Source organism: Pelecanus crispus, chromosome 10 (assembly GCF_030463565.1).
Source record: "Pelecanus crispus isolate bPelCri1 chromosome 10, bPelCri1.pri, whole genome shotgun sequence".
Classification (NCBI taxonomy): Eukaryota; Metazoa; Chordata; class Aves; order Pelecaniformes; family Pelecanidae; genus Pelecanus; species Pelecanus crispus.
In genome coordinates, this window is record NC_134652.1 from 3990241 (window position 1) to 4015733 (window position 25493).

A 25493-nucleotide genomic window follows, 5' to 3' on the forward strand; every position below is an offset into this window, starting at 1 on the left:
GAAAGTTCTAGTTGATGTCCCTGTTCACTGCAGGGGGGTTGGACTAGATGACCTTTAAAGGTCCCTTCCAACCCAAACCATTCTATGATCCTATGATTTACTGTGCATGATCCAGTCTGAAGTAATATGAGGAGAAATAGGACAGTTCAAACCTACTTCATGGCTTGCTTTGCTGGCAACTTTACTCATATTACAGCTTTAAAGAATAATTATGGATAGGATAGGATAGGATAGGACAGGACAGGACAGGACAGGACAGGAAGCTGTACTTGCCCACCAACTTGCTGGAGCTTACTCCATCGGATCCTTGTTTTTCCATGGTGCGATAAAGACAGCAAGCTGCAGGCATAAAGCCATCATGTGGCTATGGAGCCCCAGGTGAGGCCAGTCTCCCTGGGGCAGCCGTTTTGCTTGCAGCAGCCAGTGGACGGAAAGACTGGTCTCGCTCTCAGTCTGTTCCTGGCTTTGTGACAGTTTCTAAGTGAATTGGACAAATCCCTCTGTCTCAGTTTCTCCGTCTGTGAAATTCATTTAATGATTCTTACCTACCCCACACAGCTGTTGCACGGAGTTAAAGTTGAAGTGCCTGAAAAACACCTAATGAAAGGAAGTGCAAGCTGTTACCTCACTGAAATCTCAGAGCACAAATATCCTCCCACGCCTACTAGACAGGCACCTTGGGCATTGTCCAGGTGTGGATAGGTAGGGACTCTGTCCTTTCCCCCAGATTAGGAGAGTTCATTAAAAGCCACGAAACTAGTCATAAAGAATAGGTTCCACATTTTAGCATGCTGTGAAGCCTGAGTGCGCAGCAGTAGTCAAAGAAGCAAAAAGGATCATAGGAATTACTGAGACAGAAATAGAGGATAGAACAAAACCCCTCATTACCACTTTATAAATCCATAGTGCACTCAGATCTTGAATTCTGCATGCAGTTCTTGTTTTCCCCTCCCCATCCCCATCTCAGAAGAGGAAGCATTATATCCAGAAAAGGTACAGAGAAGGGCAAAAATTATGATCAAAGGTATGGAACAGCTTTTATCCAAGGAGAGAAAATAGACTAGGACTTGTCACTTTTGAAGGGAGATGATGGAGAAAAGGGGTATGATGAAACGAGATTGAATGTCATGCTGAAGAGGGGACAATTGCTGAATATTTTTCATAACCCCAAAATTAGGAGACATCAAATGAAACTTTAGAGCAAAGGAAAGTACTTTTTTGTTCGCCACACAATGTAGCTGTCGAGCTCGCCGTCACAGGTGGGTGTCAATGTAAAAAAAAAAAAAAAAAAATCAGTAAATTCAAAAAAGATGAGGCAGTTTGGGGAGGGGAGCTATCAAACCTAAAGATGTCCCTAACACTCATGCTGTCAGAGCTGGGGGTACCAACTGGGGTGTGCTTGTTATGTTCTTCTACCTTACCCATAAGTATCTGCTGTTGGCCAGGGCCAGGGACGAAGTGTTGGGCTGGAGCAACCTTGCTCTGACCAAACACAACCATCAAGTTCTTACAGTACAGCGACATGGTTGAGCATTTGAGATGTGTTATTAGCCTCTAAGTATGACATGATTAGGCTATGATGAGCTACGGGAAGAATAAAGTGTGAAATCTGCAAACTAAGACAGGTTTGACTAGTTTACATTTTTCAGGCAGATAGAAGGGGTACGATATAAAGGTAAGTGAGAAGTAGACTCGGCTCTCATACACAGACACTCATGTACTCCAGCTATGTTACATCCTCTCAGACATAACATTCAAGTGCCTCACTTCACATAGGATTACAATGGCATAAATAGTTGGACTGACACTGATAGCTGCTTAAAATGCAGGTTAGAGGAGAATATAATCATGCCATAATCTGTATCCTGCTGGCTCCTCCTCCGGAGGAAGAGCTGAACGGCAGAGAGGAGACGTAAATGCTGAATGCACGAAACGGGAACAATGAGTAATCAGGATTTCCGGCGCTTCCATCTGGATAAGAAAGCCAATTAGACTGTCAAAACTTGTGGGAAGGTGAAGGTATGACAAAGTCAAGTCATTTCCTTCCTGTCCTCAGGAAATACCCTTCTGTTTATCTAGCTCAGAGGCTCTTCAAGTTTTTAGCAAATATTTTGGCCTGTAGCCACCACACACATCTTCTGTGGTAAATTTGTATAGACTTGAACAATTTTTTCCCCTATTACTTTCTCTGCAAGCGCAGAACCTAGCAAACACACACAAAAATGCAGCCTGAAGAAGAGCACAATCTCCATGGTCCACGGGCTGGCAGAGGACGCTGGCACAGGGACGTGCAGCTGCAAAGGCATCTGCAGTGACCTCTCTGGTGGGGAGGAGCTTGAGAGGTGCTCTCAGAAACGCCTCGGTAGCTTAAGGATACAAATCTCACAGGAAGCCTTTTCTTTCTGAAACACCAAAATGCTCTTGAAAATCCTAAGAATCCCTAAGAGTTACCCAACTGCTTGATAATAAGCCCATGCACACATGCAAAAATTATTCAGTCGTTGCCCAACCTCATCAGCGACTGAAGGATGCTGTGTCCACAGTGACAGTGATGGGACGAGGCCCCAGAACTGAACAGACGGTCATTTTTAATGGGATTACATAGTTACGCTACACAAGGCCGCCAATACGAGAGCCATCCGTTTTTCAAATGGTCTGGCTGAACTCACTGCATCCCAGACACAGTCAGCTGAAGACGGGTTTTAAATATGACACTCCAGACATCAACTATTTTAAAAAAGGAATGGAAGTAGGAAACCAGTGAGAAAAAACATGTAAATTCCTCATGACTCCTCAAACATGATTTCCCCACAGAAGGAGAGATTTCATCCAAAGAAGTTAGGAGAAAATCCCAGTCGAGAAAAGCACCAGTTTGGATATGTGCTTTTTCTCCATACATTCTAACGAGCTTTTAGTTCATACAAACATCTTGCATGGTTTGTAAGTTATCTGACCGGGAAACTACTGAAGATTTTTGAGCTTAATGTTAGAAAGCATTCAGCTTCTGGGGTTTCACAGCTTCTGTATTCCGTCTGTTCAAGGGGTAAACAGCTCCTGGATCACAATCACCTCTGTGATCTGAGATGAACATCATGTCCGTTCTTCGACAATTGTATGCACGCTGTCCCCAGGTGCACAGTAATCCCCCAAGCATCACTGCTACTGCTAGGACAAGCATGGGAGATGATCTGTACCCAGCGGTTTGAGCCTGCCCCTGCTCCATCAGGTCCGTGTCTGACCACACTTAATTTAAAAAAAAAAAACCCAAACTAAAACTAAAAATATTTTTATCATTTTGTGACTTGAAATGAGCCTTAATGTGACGTGCAAGTTTGAATCAAGCCTTCTTTTATTGTTATGCCATTTGCTGCACAGCGCTATAAAATGTGCTCACTAATTTGGCACTGATGCCAACATCTCTTTCCTTCTTCATTTTTCTCTGCTTTCCTTGGTCTGTCTTGTCACCCTCCCAGTTGAGCTCACATGTGACGCTTTCTCTGATAACGCAGTTACTGTTTCTTGCAGTCCAAATGCTGGACATGAAATTACATTATCGCTTTCAATTCAAGTAACTCCCTGCTTAAATTCCCGGCATCAAAGTTGCAGACCAATATTCATTCTCTCTGGACAAATCTGTCTTGCACTGAGAAAGGATTAAGTGCATGCTACAGTAGTCTCTGGGTATGACTACATTTTAGACACTGTGCTCTAGAATGTATTTTCAGGTTAATGAAAGGCATTGGCTGGAGTAAACCGTAGTTGACTAATGATATGTCTGCGTGAGAACACCTCTACCACTACTGCAATATGTAAAACCAATAATGCTGCTGCTTTAACCTCCCTTTGAGATGCTGCCCTTTGTTGATTTGGGTCAGACTTGTTATTTTAATGGAATCCTGATGTGCAGTATAGTAGGATAACGGTAGTATTTGGGTCTTGTGTGATGCTCTTCATCGATAGATAATTATTGTGTGTGGTTACTAAAATTTACCCCATTTTAAAGATGGGGAACTGTTGCAGAAAGAGGTGAATTGGCTGTCCAAGGCTTCCCAGGGGCAGTGGTGGAGACAGGAGTACTCCTTTTTCTGGTGTCCGGCTCCCATTCTCTGTATTTCTCATTCCTTTAAAGTTAAAGAATAACCAGACCATTTGGAAAATATCTACAGATCACCTAGCCCATTAGAAAAACAGTCCACAGATCATCTTGTTCATTTATGCCAACAGTATTAATCTGCAACTAATTAAAACAGACTAAAAGTGAAGTCTTCATTCACTACTTCATTTTTCTTCCTCTTTTGTTTGTTTGCCTGCTTGCTTGCCTGGGAATTTGTTATACAAAGTCCTGAGAATGTAGAATTGAAAAGGAAAATAAATAAAAATGCCCTATCACTTTACGGATCACCTTCTGATATCACGCATGTTGAAAAACACTGCAGTGAGAAACTGTTGTACCACCGGCACGAGCATCATGAGAACAACACTCCAGGGCCACGAGGCTCCAATTCTGTCGTCTGTGCACCTAAAACTCTCATTGACATCGGTTGTGCAGCTGTGGGATCGGTTCCTTTACTTTTGAAGCTGTAGCATTAATTATGAAACGAAGGTCCTGTAGGTTTTTAGGCGGCACATGAGTACTGCACAGTCTTGCGCTGTGTCTGTGGGCAAAACCAGACTTAATGTGAATATGTGGTCTGCACGCTTGACAGCCCTCTATAGTCTAATTAATTTCTTACAAACTGAAAACATCTACATTCCTCTTCCAGTGGTAATAGAGCTTTTTATTATTATTGTTTAGAAATGAATATAACTTTGAGCTTCATTAAAACCAAATGTTTAATTGCATTCATGGATATCAGATTTATTGATTTACTTAACTTTCCCTGTATAGTACAGCAGAATAATATATAACAGTTTCATATAATGCTGTCCTAGCCAAATTTTACTTCAGCATCACAATTTCTCAGACAAGTATGCATTGATGGTTTATGTTGGCAGGGCCTTTGCTTCTGCTGACAAGTTGGAAAAGAAAAATCCCATTTACATTTTGAGATTTCCTAAAGCCTGTTGATTTATGAAATACGACTGGCCTTGCATTAGGTTTTGGTTTGGGTTTTCTTTTTAAGAGGAAAAAATACCACATTTGACTTTATCGACAATTTAAATAGTGGAATTATTCCATCAAATTGCATTTCCATAATTGAGAGTTAAACAGCAATTAATAATAAATTAATTGTTAAAGTTATGTTTTAATTTCTTTGAGATGGAGAGACTTCTCCCATCGTAGGCCGTCTCCTATACACATTCCCCAGGTGTCCCTATGGCATACAATGGCGTACAGTAGGCGAATACCAATGAGTCGGTCATGTTTAGAGCTGATAAACAGCAACGTGGATGTGGTTTATTTGGTGCTAACCACCAGACATGAGCAGGATTCAAACCCTGTTGAGAGGTAGAGTAAAATATTAGCTCAGGATCAAGACCACACTCAAGCTGCTTCCAGTTGGCTTGGAGCCTGTGAACTGATGTCTGGACATGCTGTATGGTATAGATTTCTTTTTTCCCCCCTCCCTCTCTGCTACCAGTGATGAAAAGGACAGCCTGATGGTGTTAGATACGGGTTGAATTGTCTCTTGTCTTTCCTGCCTGGCTCACTTGCAAGATCTTTCTGACTTCCCCAGCATCAGTATGGTTTGGGACTGGGGAAAACACAGATGCCATGAATTAGATACCTGGAGACCAAAAAATGTATACTTTGTATTGCATTTTTCCCAAATAGTTATAAGCTTGGGAATTCTGGTAGTCTTTTACCTGGTAGAGGTGATGGTAGAAATCCCACAGATTTCAGTAGAAGTTGGTCTTAAAGAATAGCCACTTCTCGAGCACTTGCAGAGCTGCTGAAATCCCTTTGGGGTTCCTTGTATAATTTTTGGTTGGGGATCTATATTTTAATATACTGTCTGTTTGCCACGTTGGAAAACATTATATTATTTGACACTAATGCCTCCTGAAAAATGGAAAAGTTGCACTCTTGGTTTTTTGGGGAACATAGGCTGACTCAGGAGTGTGGGAGAACCATGTTCAAGAGGAAGACACAGAAATGGTGTAGAAGTAACAGAGGCTTTTTTGAAACACCTGACAAAAGTGGAAGGAAAAAAGTAAATTTGGATTTATTTTATTTGCATCAAATTTTTAGTACTGAATGACTGGTAGGTATTGTTCATCTAATCCTGCCACACCAAAAAAGAAAGAAACCATAGCTTTTGACTAGTTACATTTTTAAGGTGCTGTGCTTGGCACTGATCAATGGGGGAAAAATGCAATTGTAGGAAAAGAGAATTAGTCAAAAACAGAAAGCTGGCCAAGATAATTCATATTTGATATTCATTATCTTATTGCAGATGGTCACAAGTATATTTTATATATATGAAAAGTATATTTTCATTTATGCCGAATCTGCAGATTTTTTTTACCATGGGATTGCTTCATATGGAAAGGTGGAATTGTTCTTAAAGGCTCATGCTGTCACTTGGGATGGGAGTCTCAGTGGCAGGTTGAATAGGCTGCCCTGGCTCTGGTGTGCACAGTAGAAAACAAAATTAATCACTCTGGTATCTGTTCATTTGTCCATATCCTCTGCAGCTAAAGAAAATAAGAGGTAAATAAATGGTTATTTAGTTATTTTAGACAGTAGATGGGTATACAAGGTACAAGGGGTGCATTGAAAACTTGGCATTGATGTCCAATGTTTTGACTATGAAGTCTTGACACCAAGATGCTGGCTTTAAAAAAAAAAAAACCACATAAAAGAGAGCTTTACCCAGTAAAAGGATATTACTAAGTCTCTCCTTTCTAGTGTAAATAATTAAAGAAAATTATTTAAGTGTCTATTTTTTTAAGTTAATGTTCTAAGCAGGATAAAGTTTAACAAAAAGAAAACCCTTCATGGTTTTATGTTGGTTTTGAGTTGTGAGTAAAGAGAGATGGTCAGCCTGGCCCATTTCAAACAGTGACTAATGGGCTTCTGTCTCCATTACTGGTTCCAGCTGTTTCCAAAATTAAATGATTAATTGCACAAGGGAAAGGCAACAATCCTGATTTGATTGTGCTGATTACAGAGTTGCTGATTATCAGGGTAAAGGGAATATGGTGTCCTAGTTTCCTAAATTCTTCAAGGAATAAGGCAGATCTGAAAATAATTTAGAACTGTAGGGTGTAAGGTTACTCAAATCATGGGGTGACCTGCTCGGAGGTCTCTCGTGTCATGCAAGCTATAGTGTATCGTAGCTGGAGCTACAAGGGTTGCTGTGATAAATCAGTCCTGCTTTTCCAACTGTGATCCATCATACACAGCATGCCGGTGCTATGGGTAAATAATGTATCTTACCTGACTTGCTAAGGGTACTAAGGGAGCTACAAATGAATTATCAGACCCTGATTCTTGGTTCAGATCAGTAAAGCAGGCTCCTGCAAGTGCTGTTGCACAACCTTTAATATCATGCATTTCCAGTCTTTTTTTTTTTTTCCTCTTGGACTTCTGGATGTTCTAGTGAACAGTCAAATGGTCATGCGTTGGCTTGGCTGAACTGATGCTAATGCTGTTCTGTAGCAAAACTGTGCAGTCAGCTTGGAATGAAAATGTCAGTTAACTGGTTAGCAGGCCAAAGGCTTTGAGTTTGTTCATCTTATCTTGCTAAGAATAGAATAGCTAGGGCAACTTTTTCTTAATAATTTTACTTTTTATTTTTAAATCAGTCTTTATGGTGTCATTAACCTGCTTCTGGATCCTTCCTCTTTTTCCTTTTTTTCTTTTTTTCTTTTTTTAGCTTTCTGCAGAAGAATTGTATAGAGACACATACCGGTCTCACAATGGTTGTAGTATTTTATCTTTGTTGCAGTACAGACAGAAATAAAAAAAGCAGACACTTCCTATACACCAAAAAGACACACTAATAAAATACAGCCAGCTTTGGGCTGAAAATGATTGCTGTTTAATAGCTTATATAGACATATAGAGCAGTTTAGAGGAGGAATTGAGGAAGAATGCCTTGGCCAATTAAAAGTTTCACGGAATTCCAGGTAGGTAGATTGTAATTATTGCTGCTGAACCTTTGCCAGTGCTTAGGGATTAATGCCTTCATAATTTAAAGGCAGGGAAGAAATTAGTAATGCAGTGCACTATTCAGTGTAGCGTCTAATTGATGAATGCTTACAGCACACCATAAGCAAATGCTTATCCTTAGTTTAGAAAAGAGAAATGGGTTCTAAAGGGTGCCTTTCGCTGGTCACACAGTTACCCAACAAACCCTAATGTCCGGCTTGATTTAGGAATTATCTAGGACCCTCCGGTGTGGTTGGCAGTGTGTGCTCAGGATGGCAGTTAGACACTTGCGAGTTAAGCACAGAATTCTAAATTCCTTTCTCTTACAGTAATTTCTACCTGAACCCTATCTGTACACCTTCTTCATGCCTTCTTATGCTGTGCCAGTCCTGATGTACAGTAGAGCAGTCTTCTTACTCTGTGGTCCCAGAGTTGCAGTTATAATTACTAATTCCAGCGGTGGTGTGGAGACTGTCCTACTTTACGCCATATAGTACCAGAAATCCTATTCCAGCATGCGCAGACTATGGACATGCGTACCACACTGCCTGGATTTCCTGTGCTGAGCTGAAAGAGCAGCCTTATGCCAGCAGCTCCCTCAGCAGGAGGGACTGGAAAGGTATTCAACCTTTTGTCAACTTTGTTTTACTGCAGCAGCTCAGAATAATTGGGCGGGACCCAGCACAAGAACCCAAGCATGGCTTTTCTTTGGTGAGTTGTCTGGAGTATACAGGGAGAGCGGTTTTTGGTTAGGAGGCAGCACGTGAAGCCCAGAATTGGCTACGTGTCCTTCCACGTGTTTCTTGGAGCAAGGTGTTGTATCTCTTCCTAAACCCCTCTTTCCTCTTTGCATACTGTAGCTTAAAGTAGTGCAACTGGAGTGCTTTCATTGATGGAAGATCTTTGAGATCCTCAGAGAGCAGGTGGTATTGCTGTAAAAATTATTATTTTGGGTAGTAAAATGAGTTAAACAGGAATCCACTGGTTAATATATCTGAGCTTCATTCTGCTGCCTCGCTGTGCAATATTTAATAATCCATTCTGACACTGCAATGCCTCTTTCATCTGGCAGAACTGATGTTTGCATCAGCGTTTGGTTTAAAAGGTATAATGCACACTGCAGATCGTAATGAATACTTTCACTCTGTACCTTTTCTTACAAAAGCATTTCACCACGCTTTTGTTCATTACTGTTTGCCATGGGTCCTCAGAAGCACACACATCGTGACTCCACTCAGCAATGGCAATGCATCACTGGGAGAATGGAAAACACATAAAACACAAATATAATTTTGCTCTACAGTACAGTGCTTCAGAACAGAAAATTTTTCTTTGAGCCATTGCTTCTTTTAAACTATAGTGTGCTGCAATGACAAATATACAGCTTTGATGTTTCCTGCTCCACCCGACCATGGCGCTGTAAATCAGCGTTTTGCTTTTTCATACTCCGTCATTACGAAAACCTGTTGTAACTTTGTTGTAGACAAACATACGTTAGCCCTTGAAAACCATGCATCTTACTCTGTTCTCTCTGTAACAGGGGAATTATTGTATTTGAAAACAAAAGCTACATTCTGGAGCCATTAGAAGGTTCTACAAGTGAACACAAGATCTACCGAGCAGAGAATTTAAAAATAGCCCCAGGATCTTGTGGCCACCAGCTGGACATCTCTGCCATGAGAGCTGATGACAATGGCACATCACACCATTCTCAAGCTGGCAGGGTAGGTAGATGATGCACTTTTATGCTTCCGGTTCGCCGAGTACATCTCTGGTAGCATTTCCATATTGCTGCCTACCATAACTCTTTGTTACAGAGTCCCTGCTGAACAAAACATTAAACCATATAGTCAACTTCTGTTGATGTCGTGTGCTTAAGCACATGCTTAAAATTGAGCATATACTTACATGATTTGCTAAAGCTTTATTATTTGTCTTGATCCTGTGTGCATAACTTGCTTTTTGCTTTCTTTTTGGTAATGAGAGGGCACAGAAAAGTTTATGGTTTCATATTATGGTGATATATTTTGGTTCGTGTATGATTATAGCCAGAATTTAAGACCCCATAAGAACACTGAGCAATGTCTGGAAAAGTTCTTGCCCACCCAAGATGGAAGAGAACACGATAGCTGTGATACTTTGCTAACATTAGGTTTTGAACCTTTACATTCTAGTAGGAAAGTATCTTATGCAGACAAAACAAATTCTCACCATATTATTTTACAGATGTATTACTGTAGTTGTTTTTATGTAGGAAGAAATGCACTTGATGTGAAATGCATCTAGCTAATGGAAACTGTAGAAAATTAAATGAGCTATGAGCTAAAAGTCAGGAAGAGGAAATACTGTAATAAGTTCATCTGCGTATTGGATGAGGATTGTAGAAAAGACTGGTTTAGGTGTTCAGAAATTATAGAATGACACAAATCTGCCCTCAGCATTTATTAGATGTCACATATTGGGATTTATACTTGCATGTACTACTAAGCCTTTGCATCAGGTTAATTGTTAAGGAAAGCAACCTAAATGGCATCCCTAGATATTATTTGTGTAGTGGAATTAAGTTATTTTACATTTTAGGAATATTAAATATTACATCTAATGCATTAGCTTTTGCATATACCATTTTATGGGCTAAGCGTATTTCTAAAAACCTGTGTAGGTTGAAAGCATTGGAAAAGTACTTTTCACTTTATTAAGGTCTCCCCAAAATCTTTGTGACTTTTGACTGAATTTCACTGAAGTAATCAATGTAACACTAGGAAATGGAAATAAAATGTGTGCATACAACCAGCTGATACAATCAAAGCAATTTTACTATTATCCTCATGGTTCTCACATTTTGTTGATGGCTTCAACTACGTGCCAGAATTCACCTTAAATATCTGAAAAATATTTTTGCTGTGGTTCAGTGGACATAATTATAAAACCTGTCAACAGTCACATCATATGGATAGGTACAATATATATAATGAGCATGTTGGATACGGTCCTAATGTATGAATTTTGAAAGTTGTCAAATGTAATGTGTGGAGTGGGTTTTCACATTTCAGTGTTGTCATCAGCTAAGCAGACTGTCAGGACATACTGAATAAAGATGACCTGCAAAGTATGAAGACATAAGGCTGCTCCAAATTACACTGGGTGACAGAAGTAAGCAGAAATCTAGTCTCAGGTTCAGGGCATGATGAAAATTTTTGGTTTCTTGACAGGTTTGGGGGGAGCTTTTTGGGTTTTTTTTACCCTGACCCTTCACTCGACTAGGTACACTAAATTCTTAATGAGCAAAGCTGAACTGTGAGATCAATATACCACAAAGTTAGACTAGCCTTTGGGTTAGATTAAAATACAGATAAATGATGGGATGAGCAGTAGGCTCAGCTTCCCAGATCCAAACATGAGATTTAATAGAGCAAGTCAGATAATGTAGCAGATGTGTGCAGACACATTTTGCCCCATTGGAGCTGGGTCTCTAAAAGTACTGGGTTATTTCATAACTCAGCGGACCCTCAAATTGCAGCAGGGAGTGTGTTTTCCAGTTGAGCTCCATTGAGATAGAATTCTACAGAAAGCAAGCCTGATGTGTAAGAAAGCCCCTACAGTGTGGCTTTTTCTCTGTAGCCACACAAAAAAGCCATTTTGGTGGTGCTGGTGGACCGCAGATCAGGCAGGTGAGCCGTTCGGGGCAACTGGATCACAGAGAAAGAGAGAGGCTGCAACATTGGAGTGTGAATCCAAGCCATGCCAATTCCCAGGCTGGGGAGCATGAGGAAGGGCTACAGTGGCATGGGACAGCAGTTTTGTGATAGGATCGGGTGTGGTAGAAGCAGGGAAGAAAGACGGCGGTCAGTGGAACAAAGCATATTGTCTCCCATCATGTATATCTATCATGGCTTTATTATTGACTCTTCATTTTAATTCTGAAGGATTAACTCAGGCAACCGATTGTGCACTGATGCAGTCGGCTGCAGAAAGCAAGCTGAATGAAGTCATAATTAGGTATATTTTATAAATAAATATTGTATCTGAGGAATGCACATAGCCTTTGGGCAAATCACAGGAATGGATTCGTTATGCAAGTCAGTCACCAGAGGCTTACATGATTATACACTGCCAGCCAATTTCTCTCAGGCTAACTCTCTCCAGTCCGAACAGTTTTACTCTTGGTAAAAAGTAAATGGTTTAAACTGACTGATATAACAGAGCTCTTCTTATATCTTTGTACCCGGAATGCCTCATCTTTTACTCTTCATTTGGAAGAAGACTACAGGCATCTTGGGGGTACATCTCTGAACAGGACAACATAATAAATGTCAGGTTTATGTTAGACTTTTAGTGTCTGAGAGATCAATTCCATCACAAACAACACCCACATGGTCATTTGCCTTATGTGGCATCTCAGTCATGTCTGATATATTTTGCAGGGAGGTAAACTGAGCTCTCCCAGAGCACTCTAGGTTCCACTGAAGTCTACTGAGGCATGGCAGGCCCTTTGTATTGCATCTGCTGCTGTCCCAGGAGCAGCAGGAGGGGACATGCGGACTCCTTGGTGTCCTGGTTCCCAGCCGGCATCTCCCTAGGCACTGCTGATGACCTGCATGGCAGACGAGGCATGGGCACGTCCACCAAGTCTGTGCACACACCATGACCCCGTAGTGGTGACAGTTGCCTCCAGCAGGGCACAAGAAGGTGACAGAGAGCCCCAATACCAGGAGAAGTTGTAAGAATATCCACCTGAGCCCATTTTTCAGACCCTCTAATAAGTGTAATCCTGTGAGGTGTTTGTATCATTCATGTTCAGTTCATTAATGATAGCTTTTACTGCTTTCTCAGTTCATAGTCCAAATGGAACTTAACTATGTCGCAGTTATTGTAGTTTGAAGGCTGCGTAACACCATTAAATACGAGTTTGAAAGTCAGAGTTACTAAAGGTTGCATCTGTCACTTTCCCCTAAACACAAAGCTTCTTGCAAAACATTCAAAATCATTAATCTGCAGATAACAAAGAGAAACACTTTGGTAATGTGAAGAAAACTTTGTGAAATATGGCTGGAGGGTGTTGTCCAGCACTGACTTAGCTTAGGGGATCACACAGTTTGCCTTGGAACAGTTTGCTTTGGAAAGCTTCAGTCATGTTTTTAGGTTATAGAGCATTGGTTTAGTTCAAGACATCATGGTCATTAGTAGGTCATACATCTGCTTAAGCTCCTTAAGTTCTGGCATGAAGATCAGATATACTGCTGAGACCTCTTTTCCCTAACTCTCTTATTCCAGAAACAAGGGAGGAATGATAGAATAGATGCTCAGCTGCTGTGAATTACAGAACTTCTACAGGCATTAATAGGTCACTTAAATTTAGGGTAGCAGAGGAGCTGTGCTATCATTAGAACTATTACAAAATCATTTCAATTTCTTCAGTGATCTTTTGCAGCTAAGCATTATGATTCTTTTGGACCTGCATTTCGAACTGCAAGCAGTGTGACCAGCTGTTTCATATGAATATACAGATACAAAATTAAACGTATGCCTTCCATTTTTATCGTATTAATTTGCTTCCTGCGGTGGGTTGACCCTGGCTGGACGCCAAGTGCCCACCAAAGCCGCTCTATCACTCCCCTCCTCACCTCAGCTGGACAGGGGAGAGAAAATATAACAAAAAAGCTCGTGGGTCGAGATGAGGGCAGGGAGAGATCATCCATGAATTGCCGTAATGGGCAAAACGGACTTGACCTCGGAAAAAAAAAAAAATTAATTGAATTTATTACCAATCAAATCAGAGTAGGATAATGAGAAATAAAAACTAAATCTTAAAAACACCCTTCGCCCACCCCTCCCTTCTTCCCAGTTTCAACTTCATGCCTGAATTCTCTCCCTCCCCTCCCCAAGCGGCGCAGGGGGACAGGGAATGGGGTTGTGGTCAGTTCATCACGCGTTGTCTCTGCCGCTCCTTCCTCCTCAGCGGAGGGCTCCTCACACTCCTCCCCTGCCCCAGCCTGGGGTCCCTCCCCTGGCAGACAGTCCCCCACGAACGTGGGTCCTTCCCATGGCTGCAGTTCTTCACGATCTGCCCCAGCGTGGGTCCCCGCGGGGTCCCCAGCCCTGCCACCAACCCTGCTCCAGCCTGGGCTCCTCTCCCCACGGGGCCACAGCTCCTGCCAGGAGCCCACGGGGTCCCAGCCTCCTTGGGGCACATCCCCTGCTCCGGTTGGGCTCCTCCCCGGGTGCAGGGGGATCTCTGCTCCCCGTGGGCCCCCATGGGTGCAGGGCACAGCTGCCTCGCCAGGGGCTGCACCAGGGGTGCAGGGGAATCTCTGCTCCGTGCCTGGAGCCCCTCCTGCCCTCCTCCTGCACTGACCTGGGGGCTGCAGAGCCCTTCCTCTCACATGTTCCCACTCCTCACTCCAGCTGCAGTTTGTGTCCCGTTGGGTTTTTTTCCCCTTCTTAAATACATTATCCCAGAGGTGCTACCACCATCACTGATAGGCTTGGCCTTGGCCAGCGTTGGGTCCGTCTTGGAGCCGCTGGCATTGGCTCTGTTGGATATGGGGGCAGCTTCCAGCAGCTTCCCACAGAAGCCACCCCTGTAGCCCCCCGCTACCAAAACCTTGCCATGCAAACCCAATACACTTCCCCAGACACTGACAGTTCATTCCAGTTTTTTTCTGCAGTTTTGTTCTTGGGTTTTTCTTCCTACATAATTTATCAGTTGACCACTTGATCTCTTCTCTGCTTCACTCAATATCCCTTTATCTCTCATTTTTCTTAGTAGCCAGTTTGTCTATTGTGTGAAATGTTTGCTAAAAGTCATCTCATCATTTCTTTAAATGTGCCTTGGAAATAGCAAAGGTCTTTCTGCTAAATATGATATCCTCCTGCGAGGAAGGATAACTCAAACATTTCAACTGCAGAAAGCTGAAAGGTTGAGAGAGACTTTGCAGCACTTTCCTGCTTGCTGTGATCAAATCCTAGGGGTCTTTTTGTAAGTACCACGTAGACTATTTCTGTAGTAGTAGATAAAATGAAAACTTCCATAAGGAGAAGGAATACAGCAAAAATTTGTATGTAGTGAAATCTTTGGAAGTCTGAGATATTGTGTATCTCCTCTTGCAAGCGCTTTGTCGGACTGAGGCAGAGCTGATTCCAAGGCTCATTTATTGCAAAAACAAAATACTATTTTCATCTTTTTTGGCAGTACAAGAGGGAGACTCTGAAGACAACGAAGTATGTGGAGCTTGTTATTGTGGCAGATAATCGAGAGGTAAGAAACTTAAAATTAAAAGTTATGGGAAGCGCAGGTAGGAAATGGGTAACTCAGTTCAGCTACCATGGTATTGCAAGCAATGCGCTTCAGACAGTTTTCAAAAGTAAAGCTTCTTCCCTAATTAAGGCTAAGCAATGGAAGGCACGATTAAGATAGGACAACACTGATAGTCAATTGTATAATTTCTTGCAAGACTTCATAAGGAATTTGACTCTTAAATAACTGGGATGTCTGGCAGTAATTGAAGAAGAGGCAAATACGAATTCACTGCCCAGGATCTCCTTGAGCTAGTTAAGTCTTCATTGCCACTGACTCTGCCCTCGGCAGGACCATCACTGTTTGGAAGACATGGTAGGATCCTGCCCTTGCTTTTGAAACAGTACTTTACCATCACGTTGCATGAAGCATGACTGCCTTCCTGACGGTTTGCAAAGAGAGCTTCAAAGCAAGTAACCAGGACTGGCTGTAGAAACGTTCCAGTGAGTTGAATGGCAGCCAAAGATCTAAATCTTGGTTTGAATTATTTTGCTACTTACTTTTTTTTTTTTTTTTTGTCTCCATGAACACTGCTAGTTAGGGAACTACAATCACTCTGCTGCAAGAGCTGAAACAGCTAACAGAAGAACCTTTTCTTTTTCACAAAGCATCAGTCCCTGAAAGATCCCTATGTAAGACTTAGGGATTTTTAAAGCTTTTTGTGAGAACCAAAATCCTATCCCATAGCCTGTGCTTATTCTGAGGCAGACCGTGGTCCCATGAAGCCAACAGGAGTCTGCTGATGGCCTTTGGTTGTACTGTGTAATTCCCAAACATCACCGACAATGCTGGCAGAGTAAGGTGGCTGTTGGGGGGGAAGCTCTGTGATATTTGTGCTGCTAGTACATTGATCCTTTACATTCCAAGTTTCAGAGACAAGGCAAGGATGTGGAAAAAATTAAGCAGAGGCTGATAGAAATTGCAAACTATGTTGATAAGGTAAGAACATGAGCATTATTTCACTTTTTCCAAACTTACGCATTCTGAAGGATGTTGCTGTGAAATCTATGTTTCTTCTACTAGTAAATTAAGAAAGCCACTGTGTTCGGATCAGCAGCTTTCACAACCTTTGCCACATCTCCTTATCCACCCACCTTTTCAAGGAGCAAACTCTGCTGCTTTCCTAATACTCCAGTATTTCAGAGCAATGCTTCTCTCCAACCAGTAAAACCAAAAAAGTAAACTTAAACCTTTCGTATGCCCTTCAGCATACTAAGCTGTGAGTTCTGCTCTGCTATTTATGGGATGCATACATCTGTGGAAGCACTATTCCTAAGGAGATGTACGGTTTAGCCCTAGGAGTTTATTGACCTGGGAAGGGGGTGAGGATAATCACGTATGGAACAGCCCATAGAAAAAGGATTATTTTGAGGAGGAATGTAGAGAACAAAGTCCTTTGCAGCAGCAAGGGATGGTCCAATTGTAAAGCCAACAAAGGGCCTGTGAAGACACGGTCAATAAGATATATAGCCCAAGGAAGATGGCAGAATGAAAAATATGCAGTGCTTGAGGAAGCAGAAGTTGATGGCTGAGTGAGAGCAATAAGAAAGAGACATACACTGGGGTTTTTTGTGTTTGAAGTAATTTCTTGACAATAAACAATAAAAGCTAAAAGTCCTCTACAGTGTTTTTTGAACAAATTAACGATTATTTTTGTTGTGCTCTATGGCCAGAAAAAATCAGGAGTCCAGTAGTGAAATTATAACTGAGGGAGTCTTAATTTAGCTGAGAACTTATCAAGTGATACTTCAAGGGCAATAGCTCACGGAGAAGTATTCTTGATTAAAAACAAGCTGCTGAAGACACCTCCACCTCTTCCATAATTGTCTTGCTGACTTATTACTGGAGGACAGGTGTTTATATGTTACCTGCTCAAAATTAATTTTGCATGTTATAATATATTTATGTTTCATGCTTAATTTATGCTCAGCAAATGCCAATGTTATCCAAATGACTGTAATGCATATAAACAAGACAAAGATCTAGTATATGCTTTCCTCAGACTGTCAGCCAAATCTGGACTTGATCGATTCTTGAATCCTTCTTCACATTAGTCTCACATTAGAATTGTTATCTCTGCTCCATTGCTAATGCTACTCTGGCTCCCCTCTTGTAGCAACTGTGGCATTTACCAGTGGGATAATAGTGCATGTAGCCTACAGTGCTAAAATCACTTGGTTTTATCTGTTGTGAGCAAGACTCCATGACTCTGGCTAAATTTTCAGCTATTGTTTTGAACCACAACCGTAGTACAGCACAGCTGCCCCTCCCTCTTGAATTGCATTGGTGCTAGTGACGGAGGGCAGCCATGGAGAGAGACATCTGCGTAGCCAAAAGTCTGTTCAGAAGTGAAGGATGCGTGAAGGTAGTTGCTGCGTTTCATCTTGAAGGCAGATACCAATCTTGGGTGGAACATAAAGAAGTAGCATATCTCTGGATGTCTTTGAACGCCTTATCGGTATTTAGTCAGGTCAGAACTGTTTTCTGTAAGTCATGGAAATATTTTGTCTGAGTCAGTCCTGTCAGGTGTTCACTTTTGCCCTGAAGAAGGGATGATCTAAGCTTCTGTAAGAAAGGTTCATATGCACATTATGCTTCTGTTGAAACACTGTAATCCAATGTGGTCTAAAATGGATTGTAGAGACATGTTTCTATTTTTCTTTTCTCATTAGTTCTATAGGCCACTAAATATTCGTGTAGCCCTGGTCGGAGTGGAAGTATGGAATGACATGGATAAGTGCTCTATTTCTCAAGACCCTTTCACCAGCCTCCATGAGTTTCTGGACTGGAGAAAGCTAAAACTACTACCTCGTAAACCCCACGACAATGCACAGCTGATAAGGTAGACTTGACACTATATTCCATATTAGCCAGGATTTCAGTGATTTGAGAATAGCTGTACTGAATTCTTCCCCAGTTGCTAAGCTGTTGGGAGGAACATCTGTGCTCTTGAGGGTTTGTCTTTTCCCCCTGCAAGCATCAAACATAAAAGTGTTTTGCACAGCCCTTCAGCAGATGCTTCAGATTAATTTCCTTCCACAGCTCTGTAATAGCTCTGCTACTTGTAGGCCTTTCCTGAATACAACTCATGTAGAATTGTAGATGTGTAATAAGCTGGTAAATACTTAGGGTATGAATTTACAAGCAGTTTAAGCTGGTCTCAGCCTAAATTGTTACTGAAAAAGGCAGTCCTGTCCTCACCCCAAAAGTAGAGCTAAGGGGACACTATATGAAGCCTGTTTGTTAGTAGAAAGACCTCAGTAAACTTTAAAATGCAGTTTAAATTGGACAATTTGTTTGCATTTGTGACTTAAAATTAAAATCATACACATCTTTTACCCTGCTGTTGTTTCCTGGATTAAAGTAATTGAGTAAACATGCTCAAAGTAAAAGCACTCTTAAAAAAAAAGTAAGAGAAACACCCCTTTCTTGAACCAGGTATCATTTTGATCAATGAACCATTCTTTATACTCTACAGATAAACATGCCTGACGTCTTAGTAATTAAAAGGAGCTCTTTACTCATTATGTAGATATTCTTACATTATCTCTGTAAGAATAGAGTGAGCCCTTCCAAACCGTCCCTCGTGAGATATTTGATTACTCTCTGTGTAAAATAATACTGTATTTGGAATGATTACATTCTAGGCTGTGTATTATAACAAGTAGCATATAAACTTCCCACAGCATTAAAATAACCCTTCTTTGAGCTGGAGACATTATTTTTGTGTTTATATTTCTATTCCCAACTTCCGTCAGGGAAAAAAGAAAGAAGGGGCCGGTTACAGAAGTAAACCCAAAGGAGGGTGATCAAATGGATCTTTCTTGTAGCAGGGATGCTGTCATTGTCAGTTCGGCAAGTCAACATGACTAATCTGTGCTTTTCATTGTTTTAAACCTGCGAATGTCTGGAGCTGACACGTTTGAAATGGGATCTTTGTTTGAGAATGGCAGAAATACAAGACTGAAAATAATAGGGTGGTATCTTGGCACTGAATGGTGATTCTGTGATTCTTCTTCTCCTTTCCCGCCCTCCTGCAGCGGGGTGTACTTCCAAGGGACTACCATTGGCATGGCGCCCATAATGAGCATGTGCACTGCAGAGCAGTCTGGAGGGGTTGTCATGGTAAGTGGTAAAAGCACGGGACTTGAAACTGGCCCAACTGGTGCAACACAATCTCAAGTATTGCAGTACTGTATTCTGTACCAGAACATCAGCCCCACTTGTCCCATTTTCAGTCTCAACAGTATCTATATCTACACGCACATTGCTTGTAAATGATAGTTTCCATAGTGAAAAAAATCAAAATATAGCATTAAAATATATCATGACCTCTTTGCAAGAATCCTCTACTCCTAATTATCATTAAATCAGGTGCTGAGGTGCTGCAAAGGATGAGGACCAGAAGATGCATTTGTTATGCACTTGGGTATACTAGTGTTACAGGCAACAACACTCTATCCTGAATCTTTTATTATATTGATTTTATTCTGCATTTACAGAGTTTCCTGTGTAAGGCCTTATTTTCCATCTTTGCAGCACAGTGGGTTTATTACATTGCCAGACAACGAGAACAAACAATGGCAGCGTTCATTCTACCTGAGCCTCTCTCAAAGATAGAGTACTGGTAATGCTGCTGTTAGATGCTAGACATGGTGAACACACAAGTAAACATCTTAGCCAATTTCTGGAAGTAGTTCTAGAATATTTTCTTTCAGAATTTTTTTTTTTTTTTCATTTTTAACTATTTTGTGCAAAAAGTGGGGAAAGAAGTTTTGTGTTAACTAAGCTTTGCAATAGAAGTACTTTAAATAAAATGAGCTGTGGACTCCCAGAGCTTGCAGACTATTAGCAGGCTCAGCTGGTGACCTCAGAGCTCCACTCCAGAGCAGAAAGCCAGGGACCCCTAAAAGCCTCTTAGGTAGTCTCTGAGTTCAGCCTGCATGTGCTGAAAACCTTTGTGTTTCCTACAGCTTTGTCTAGGCTTCCAGCACCTGAGGTGATGTGGTGGTTCCCTCCAGCTCTGCTGGACACCTCAGCTGCAGATCCCTACACAAATGAGGTGGGAGTTCAGGAACACACGATATTCAGAGTTTGCACGGTCTCAAAACTCCCACTTCTTCAAAGCTTCCTGGGGCTAACCTGGAGCCTGGGACACTAAGGCTATTGCTTCAAGACAATCCATGTAGCAGGGTAATCCCCGAGATACAGCCCCTTGTGAAGCCCCTGCATTTCCTTCCTTCTTAACTAGCGTGCAAGCTGAGGTTGGTCCACAATGCAGGGCTCCTTTGTGGTCTCTTGGACAAGTAGGCAAGAAGCCAAGCTGGGGTGATGTGCGCATTCGTGGAAGATGATGTATAGATGGTTCAGACTGGGAGGATTTATGAGGTGAGCAGGGAAGCTGAGGTATAGGAAAGAGTGGGAAAGAACAATCAAATCACATAATTTGGAGAAAGTCATGTCAAAATTGTAGCAAAGACAAAGGCTTCAGTCTCTTGGTAGCTTTAGAAGCTGAGTTTCTAGTTGGTTTGTTACAGCTTTTCACTGGGTACCTGGGGGATAGGGACAAAAGGAAAAGGAGGAAGAGAGGAAGAAAAAGCTGTAGGAGTCTCCCAGTACATTTCCAAATCTTGGCAAAAGCATATATGAGGCAGACAGCCCCATTGTATCCATTTCACCCTCAGGCCAGCAGTCACTGCTTTGGCTTTATCTGCAGTTAGCGATGCCCTTAATGATGACTTTTTTGTCCTTTTAATTTTTAGCATAAGCTTTGAAATATGCTACGGTGTGTTTTACTGCAAAGTCAGTCCTCTTCGCTCTGGAAACTGTCATTTTAAACAGAAACAACAAAAACTATTTCATTCCAGTAACAACAAAACAAGAATCAGCGTTTCTCTAAAGTGCTCTCAGGGCTTTGACAGAGGAGAGACTGATTTATATGTCCAGGAGAAACCTGGTGCCTGCATATGAATCGTGGGCCAGGCTGCAGCTTCACTTGTGCAGGGGAGTGCGATGTTTCCCAGAGATTCCCACCTCAGTAAATTGAAACTTCTGGGCTGCAAATTAACTCAAGGCTTGCACAGCATAACTAGAAACGTTTCCCAGTTCTTTAAGCAAATCCTCAAAAAGGAGCCAAATCCAAAACAGGCAAACACTCACCCCCAAAACCCAAATGGGCAGCTGCCTAACCTTCCCCCGCAGTTAAGAAAGGCTAATTCAGGTGTATACAAAAAAATTTTTTATATATGCAGTACTGTCGTGGTTTAGCCGAAACCAGGACAAGTACCTACAGAAGAAAGCTCTAAATTTGGAAGACATACAAATGAAAGAAGGGTGAGGCTATAGTGCTCAAATGTGTCAACACTGGGCACCTGAACATTTGGCCATCCTTAAAATTCAGCCAACCTCTTACCCATCCCACCCCGAACACTCAATACCAAAAAGCTCCCACACTCTCAAAACTGATCTGAAAGGAGAGACAATGGAGAGATTACGTGAGAAATAACATTTGAATACAAAACCTGGAGTCATCCTTGTACGATCTGATTTTCCTGATTGGTTTTGCAGTTACCCAGCTCTACTATATGATCTGAATTCCTCTACCATGCCTCCCTGAGAGCCTGCCCCTCTCTACGGTTATATAGGGCTGAATTCTCTCAGTGGTAGGTGACACCCGGTCTCCCACTAATTTTAAGAGGAACTCAAAGTGGGGAGAGCAGGCATCTGAGTATGAGAAGCTTTTGGTGTATCAAGAGCATTATAATTTTATTTTGCTGTGATGGTTCTGTTGTGTCGTCGAAAGACGAAGCAAAAAGTTGACATTAAAGCAAGTCTTTGACACGATTCAGTCTTTGTTCTGTTTCAAAAGATTGCCCACTAAATTCATGGATTTAAAATTAAAATATTGCTGCATTGCTGTAATGTAATGTAGTGTTCTCACTCATGTCAAATTTCTATTGACTTTAGTGGGAAGTTAGGCTAAATAACAAGTGTGGAACTGAGGTGCTTGCATTTCAGCGAATTGCTTAAATGAAATAAAAGTGTGTTTTAGGAAATTTATTCCTACAACTGAGTGAAACTGCATGGGAAGTACAGGACTGGGGCATTTGCCCATTCTAGCTGTAGGGGACAGTATTTTTTTATTACAATTTGATCTGAATCTCTGTGGAATGAAGCAGAATTCAGCTGAAAGCAGCTGCATGTTTTGTGCAACAGCTTATAATGTCTTAACACTAGACGGTTGCTTATTCAGTGGTTGTGAAACTGTTTGGTAATGACTTTTACTGCTCAAGTTAACTTTAAAAGACCCTGATGGAGTAAATCAAAGTTCCATTGCTGTTCATTTCTTTAGGCCTTGTGATACTTAAATGGTCTCAGTATCAAATGGGACATGTCACTGTTTGCTTTGATAATCTTCATTTATGCTGTCTTTAAATAACCTCTTTTGCTGAGACATCACATTCCTTGTTTTAAAAACCCTGTCTAGAAACTGATAAAATTGCATTCCAAGAGGATCTGAGCAAGTAATGAGAACCGCATGGGCTGTAATAATTGTTTGCCTATTCAAGACCCAAATTACATTTCAGATCATTTCTTGCTCTGGTTTTGGAGCGGACTGTGTGAATTCTTGTTTTTATTTTTAATTGCCAGCTTTAGAGGTGTTCAAATAAATATAATCTCTGTTCAGTAAGAGAGACTGGCAAAATGAGAAAAACTGAGTTCAATTTGTTGTCTGTCTAGGTAGCTCAAAGCTTAGAGGAGTTTCTGTCTTGACCACATAGCCCTAATTTCAAGGCATCACTCCAGTGTGCTGCTGGTAAATTATATGGAATTATTTTGTTGTTTTCTTAATCTTCAGTCCTGGATTGTTTTCTGGTTGAGTGAGAGGTTGTGCTCTTTTTATGACATCGGGTTCAATTACATTGAATTCTCTAAATATTTCATAAATTGCTATGATTACAAAGACAAATCAATCTGTATGTGACTAGTGTCTAGATAAGACATCTCCATATGTAGGCATTGTGTATATATTTTCTTGATTAGTATGGATTATTTTGCTGCATAGGCTGAGTGTAGTTTCTTTACTAGGACAGGTTGTATAGCTTCTTTCAGCAAACAGGCATCTTAGAATATAACTGCACACAAACTGGCTGTTATGTTAGTCACAAGATTTTTATATTAAAATTTTAAAATTCAGCAAAAACTAAAAAGAAATCCTTTGTTAAAAGATAAAATTCTTCTGAGTTTATTCCAAATGCAGAAGTTTCTTGTTTTCAGAATGACTGTACTCTCTTTTTTATTTTGTTTTCTGTTTGAGAAATTATTTACTAAAAATATTAACACAGACAGATGAAAGAAAAAACTCTTAAATCTACCCCAAGTCATGTATTAATGGATTCATTAATATATAGCTAATGTTTTAGGCAGTTTTACCTTTCATTTCTTTTTAGTCTGCTGGTTGGCTTAGAAGATACTGTGTTATTTAAACTGAATGTATTCATATATGCTTTTAAAGCAGGCAGCTGTACGTTGTAATGCCATTTACTGACTGATAAATAGTGGATCATGCATTTATATTACATGTTTATGCCTTTAGGGAAAGCATTCATGTGAGTACAGTGGACTTTTTTTCCCTCAAGGAAAATGATCGATGTGGAAAGGTCTCTTACTTGCGGTTAAGCCAAAACATCAGTCCGATCAGCAGCCTGTAATCAGGCAGTGCCGTGAATTTCTCAGAAATAACTGTCCCAAAAATCAGCATTTCAACAAGGATTAATGTTAATATTTCCATTTTGACACTTGCAACATTCAGAATATTCATAGGTGTTTGTTGACAAGAGGCCATCGAAGATTTCGACTTGTGTTGTCCTTTCATTTTAAAAAGGAGGTTTTCAAAGGTACTTGGTCTTTCTTACCAGGCTTGTGAAATCTTGGACTTTCTGATATTGAAGAAACAGTCTGAAAAGTATTAAATAGACCGAGTGAATTCTCTTGCTGCATTTGTAGTTTACCTCCTGACATGAAGGATCTTCTCACTTTTCCCTCATCACACTCATAATGACCCTTTCCAACACTCCACATCTGGGTGACTCTCTTCTGCCACTGCCATGTCTTGGGAGTTTGGGGGTTTTATTGAGCAAGGGAATTTTAAGCCCTAAATAAAGAGATGGCCCAGATGTTCAAAGCTGCCCAATGGCCTGAAATGTCTAACATGCTGGGGAAAGTGGGTGGCCAGGACAGATAGCCTGTCTTGAAATTCCCAGTTGGCACTTGATATATGTGGATGAATTTGAAATTGTGTCCATTTAACAACAGTGTAACTGCAGCTGGTAAGTTTATAAAACATTTCAAAGGACAGGCAATAGGACCTTAGCGGGGGAGTGTGTATTTTGAATTGCTTTTATATGTTGACTTCACTAGTTCTTTTGGGTTTTTTTTTTTAAGGATCACTCAGAAAACCCTCTAGGTGCAGCAGTCACCCTGGCTCATGAGCTGGGCCACAATTTTGGAATGAATCACGATACATTGGAGAGGGGCTGTAACTGCAAAGCATCTACCGATAAAGGGGGTTGCATCATGAACCCCTCCACTGGGTAAGTGCAAGGGTAAGCACTGGCAAGTTACAGTTATAGTGGAAAATTTGTAGTTTTGTTTTGTGTCTCAGGAACATTCGAGGGGAAAAAAGAAAATCTTTTCAGCACCTGTCAAATCTCACAGTTATCCACCTCGAGCTGAAACAACTAAACTTCTTGTCGGAGCACAACATGTACTGTTGTACCTTTCTATTTCCCTGTTATCAGTGTGAGAGACAAAAATGCCGTAAGCAAATGGTTAATTAAAAAAAAAAACAACAAAAACCTGCATTGCAAGTGTTGAATCAGAGTTTCACCTTCTCTCATCTTGCCACCCGAGTACCATAGTTATAATAGGAAATGAGCAGCGTCCCAAGGCCAAGATTAAGACGAATGTGTAGGAAATAAAGTAATGCCGGAAATATATTCTTAGGCTCTCTGTAAAGCCTTTGTCTTGTGCAGAGAAGGTTTTCGGTTTTGCACAAACTTTCGCATTTCACCCCTTGTTATAAGTATGTAGGAGTAT

At 41.1% G+C, this 25493-nt stretch overlaps 1 protein-coding gene across 1 annotated transcript in view; it reads left to right on the plus strand.

Moving 5' to 3' along the window:
- ADAM12 (ADAM metallopeptidase domain 12) overlaps positions 1-25493 on the plus strand; it is a 191148-nt gene that overhangs the window by 115240 nt on the left and 50415 nt on the right. Inside the window, exons 6-11 of the mRNA XM_075717488.1 lie at positions 9639-9822; positions 15291-15356; positions 16263-16334; positions 18068-18237; positions 19436-19520; positions 24840-24988. Coding sequence (XP_075573603.1) covers positions 9639-9822; positions 15291-15356; positions 16263-16334; positions 18068-18237; positions 19436-19520; positions 24840-24988 — 726 coding nt within the window. The remainder of the gene's footprint in view (positions 1-9638; positions 9823-15290; positions 15357-16262; positions 16335-18067; positions 18238-19435; positions 19521-24839; positions 24989-25493) is intronic.